Source organism: Glycine soja, chromosome 5 (assembly GCF_004193775.1).
Source record: "Glycine soja cultivar W05 chromosome 5, ASM419377v2, whole genome shotgun sequence".
NCBI lineage: Eukaryota > Viridiplantae > Streptophyta > Magnoliopsida > Fabales > Fabaceae > Glycine > Glycine soja.
This window is the reverse complement of record NC_041006.1, coordinates 41,699,496-41,704,402: the sequence shown is the minus strand read 5'-3', so window position 1 is coordinate 41,704,402 and position 4,907 is coordinate 41,699,496. Positions and strand designations below refer to the sequence as shown.

Sequence of the window (4,907 nt, the reverse complement as noted above, 5' to 3'; positions counted from 1 at the left end):
GATGCAAAGCAAGTACTACTTAACTATGTATCAAGTCCTCCCCGCCCAGAGTATAGGAACACAAAGAAGTCTAATTGATGGGGTGTTGTTGCACCAAACAGCGAGTCGATCATAAAGATCCAGCAGTTCTTGCTTCCCAAACCTATTGTAAGCCTTCTTTCTAATTTTTACATTCATGGTCCAACATTGCTGTTCTGTTTTTAATCAATTTCTTATTCGTCCAGTTAATATTTCTGAAATTGAAGCACTGTATGATCTGTTCAAGAAATTAAGCAGCTCCATCATCCACGACGGGGTTATCAGCAAAGTAATTAAATTAAGTTCATATGTTCAAGCTAAAACATGCACCATTACATCGACGCTCCGTATGACTTGTTGAAATTTCACACGCACGATACATATCTTTATCTTTTTAACGCTTACAATGACTCTTCTTATGGGGATATATGGTAGTACGTATACATGTTAAACAATATTACAACATGTTAATAGCGTGTGAAATTTCAATAAGAAACTACTGGTTGAATCAAATTAATTTGCCCTTTACTATATATAGTTAACATTAATGTGGCAGAGGCTTAATTATCAAACAGAAAAATATATATCATGAATATTATGCAGGAAGAGTTTCAGCTTGGCTTATTTGGAAGCAGCGAGAAACGGAGCCTCTTTGCCGACAGGGTCAGCAATTTTAACTCTTGAAATTTAGAAAACATCGTGTGATAACTGACTGTAACAAAAATAGGATGATATGTGATCGGTGCAACAATTGATATTGATCTTACAATTCACTGCTGTTGTCTAAATATGTTGACAGGTCTTCCAATTATTTGACTCAAAAAATGATGGGGTGATAGAATTTGGAGAGTTCGTTAAAGCTCTCAGCGTCTTCCACCCAGCAGCGCCACAAGCACAAAAAGCAGATTGTAAGATTTCTTCTCAACTCGATCAAGAGAGTGTGCATGTGAGTCTGCATGCCTTAATTTGCATTAATCGAAGCCTTGGTGTCTAATATTGTGGCAGTTGCATTTCGACTCTATGATATAAGTCAAAGAGGCTTTATTGAACGTGGCGAGGTAAACAACATGAACTGTGTCAAGCATGAGTACTTACCGTTACCCTAATACATCTTCACATGATTATATCATCTGAAAATTTTGTATTCATCTCTCTTTTTAAATTAGTAAAAATTTGTATATATTTAAGAGGAGAGAATTATAGACAAGATTTCCACATAATATAATAATGTCATAATGTAATAAATGATGAGTAGAGATAAATACAAAAGATAATGTTGTATAAATATTATATATCTTATACTTTTCAAAAGAACAATATGCTATTTGGTACGCACGAATCTCGTTTTTTACAAATGTCACGAATTAAGCTATGAGAGCAGTATCATTTTTAAAAAAAATATGAGAACATTATTGTTTGCGAGGAATTAGCAATGGATTTGCGACAGACTGTTTCCTCGCTTGCCTGCAAGTTTCTTGTAGTGATATAAAATAAGCTTCAGTTAGAAATTACCCTCTTACAGATTTTATGGAAATATTTTCGTACTAATGAGCATCTCCCTTTTCAAAATATGTATGGAAGGTAAGAGAGATGATCCTGGCACTACTGAATGAGTCAGATTTGGTTCTGTGTCATGACATTATTGAGGTCATAATTGACAAGGTATCGGTACTTTCCTTTGGTTGCTATTTAGGTTTATATATTGTTGAATCATATAATATGGTGTGATTTATTATATTATTAAATTTAATTTTTCATTTAAACTTAAGAATTTTTTTAAATTTTATTTATTTTTAATTTAATGTGTTTTAAAAAGATATTTTAATTTTTAATTAATTTCTAATCTTCCTAATTTTAAATCTAACCTTCCTGAGATCTATCAATATTTTCCACCGTTGCGTCATCATCAGCTATCAGAGCACCGACTATTTGTGTTTTACTCGGCTTCTTCTCTGACTTTAGCATATTCAAGAGAAAAATCGTGGGTTATGGAATGTGAAGTTTTGGCCATGAAATTCAAACTGGTCAAAAGGAAAGTCTACTAAACCAACGGTTGATGAGTTTGGAGTTGAAGTAGTAGTGGCTTGGATCATGTCATTGATATGAGATTCAGAATTTGACAAATTAATTTGGGTTCCCTCCAAAGCTGTTCACCCCACTCGAAGACAAGGAAAAGTAATTATTTCTAATGTAGCACGGGACATATATATAAGAAGGAGAGCTGAAGTTTTCAAGCACGGGGGAAGGGAAAACTTGGCTTTCAATTTTGATGTTTGTGGACAAATGGAAAGAATGACTGGTCAGGGGAATCTAGGTTCTCTGTTTGGACGCAGGGAATTAAGATTAGGGGAGTTCGTGCTTAGATAGGTGATGACCCATAGTGGGAAAAATTTATTAAAAAAAATGCAGCTAGACTTACAATTAATTAAGAAGACTGGAAATTAGTTAGAGATTAAAGTATCTTTTTTAAAAAATATTAAACTAAAAAAAAAACAACTTCAAATTTATAAAAAGATTCTTAGATTTTAATTATAAAAATTAAAAATTAAACTTAATTATCTGTGTAATAAAATAAATCACGTAAGATTTTATGATTGAACAATATATAATATAAATTAATGTGATTTGTTTTAAATTCACATCAAAATAACTGTGCTTTCATTTATCCTCTATTTAATTTCTCTTCGTTCTTTGGGGATTAATTAATTATATTTTCTTAATTAAAACATATGAAAAATCTGGCAGCTGGGATTTTGTGATTAAATATCTACCCCTTTCCATTATTGTTACATTGCACAGACCTTTGAAGAAGCAGACTCAAAAGGAGATGGAAGGATTGATCCAGAGGAGTGGCAAGAATTTGTAGCTCGAAATCCATCCTTATTGTTGAGGAACATGACAATTCCCTATTTGAAGTAATATGCTCTTTCGATTCCCTTTGATCATAACTTTCCATCCTTATTGTTGAAGTAATATGCTCTTTTTCACAGCCCTCTCTTGAGGCTCCCTACCAATAAACAGAATCTTAAATCACACCGAAAGCTTGCCCCCACATAACAAATTAATTATTCAACCGCTTATTGCACATATATAACTTTATGCTAAGCTAACGAGAGTATATATACTATCAATGGAAATCACCTGTCGTTATTGTGTGTCCCCCTTTCAGCATTCAACCGATGCCCCCAATGGATGGATAATTTTAAGTTTTTACTTGAATCACTAGACCTAAACTTTAGCTTGGCATTTCAACCTACGCAATATATATGTTATTTGACTTAAATGTATAACTCCGATCCAAGGCTTCCAGAGAACTATATTAGTTTTGGATTAAAATATATTTTTAATCTCACATAATACTTTTATAATTTGTTTTTTTATTCAAAATAAGTTTTTAATAGTCTTTTTTTATTTGATATTCATCATATGTTAATATGATAATATTGATTCATACTCCATTAATCAATTTGATATTTCTATAGTTAAATTCTATTAGAATGCATTAATAATGTAAATATTTTTTTAGATTATTATCAAAACATGAATGGTCAATGTGTCGTATATTATAATATTATTGACTTTCACAATAATTACTTTAAAAATTATATATATTTATAATAATTTCTAGTTATAAGTTAATAATATAAAAAATTATACTAATAATATATGAAAATTAAACTTTCTATAATTTACATGAATTTTATGAGTTTAGTTTTAATACATTGTTGTGTAATTTTGTTATATTATCAACAAATTAAATATCAGTATGACTTTAAAAATTATTACATAAGTTTACAATCTTATCATACATTATTTTAGGATAAATATCTTCTATAAAAACCTAAAACTAAAAGTATATTTTGCATTAATAATTTTAATCATCATTAATTGACAATTATTTCACGCCCGCAAATTTCTTTTAAATATATTCAGAATTTTCATGTGACTAATCTTGTTTTTTTTTTATTGTAATGTTATTCCTTGACATGGTTGGTTTATCCACCTACTCATTTGTTACTTACTAGGTTAAAATAAGATTGATTATTAAAAAAATGTTATAAAAGAATTTAAAATTATTCTAGAAAATTTTCAAAACTTCATTTTATTCCTGAACGATTTTTCAAATTAGAGCTAACAGTAGTTACTGGGCCTTGCAGGGATCTTACTACACAGTTTCCTAGTTTCAAGCTAACATCAGGCATTGAAGACTGTACGAGCAGCTCATCCACTGAGAAAGATATCATCTTAGAAGGACAAGTTCAACGGTGTCAGCATTAATATTGCTGCGCAAATAAAGGAGATAACCATTGCAGAACATATACACAATTCCTGTTAGCAATACATGGAAATTGTCCATTGTCCATTATCATAGTGGTCGTATTTGTAATTTCAGCCTCATTGTATTTGTAATATTGCGCAAATTTTTTTCTAACACTTTTAGTTTTTCATTAATTTAAAAAAAAAAACATTTTTAGTCCCTCTAAATTATTTTTATCTATTTTGAGTCTTTCATTTATTTTTTATGTTCCAAATTAATCCCAAATATACAATAAATAAATGACTAAAAATAGGTAAAACAAAAATTAGTTTTGAATAATAAAAATAAACAAAGAGATTAAAAATACACATATATTTATAGATCCATTTATTAGATTCTCGTTAACATATTCACAAGGGCTCGCTCAATGTTAAATTTAAATTTGAACTTCAATTTCGTCGCGGGTTTGTATCTTATTATTTTCATAAATTAATTCATTACTTGTGCAGTAGAAAATAACTTGGTTCGTGGGAATAAGAAAAATAATACATCGCATTTAAATATAAATATAATTTTAGTATAACTTTTTATGCAATTTATTGTAATAAAACCTTAATTTTAATTAAATATT

The 4,907-nt window shown here is 29.6% G+C and overlaps 1 protein-coding gene across 1 annotated transcript; it reads left to right on the top strand.

The window, feature by feature from the left end:
- LOC114413462 (calcineurin B-like protein 7) lies at positions 1–4,472 on the top strand. Its single transcript, XM_028377888.1, has 8 exons — positions 1–147; positions 225–307; positions 622–681; positions 818–926; positions 1,024–1,076; positions 1,600–1,680; positions 2,818–2,933; positions 4,176–4,472. Exons 1-8 carry the CDS (start codon positions 78–80, stop codon positions 4,294–4,296), a joined length of 693 nt encoding a protein of 230 aa, XP_028233689.1. The 5' UTR covers positions 1–77; the 3' UTR covers positions 4,297–4,472.
- Positions 4,473–4,907: the final 435 nt, after the last annotated feature.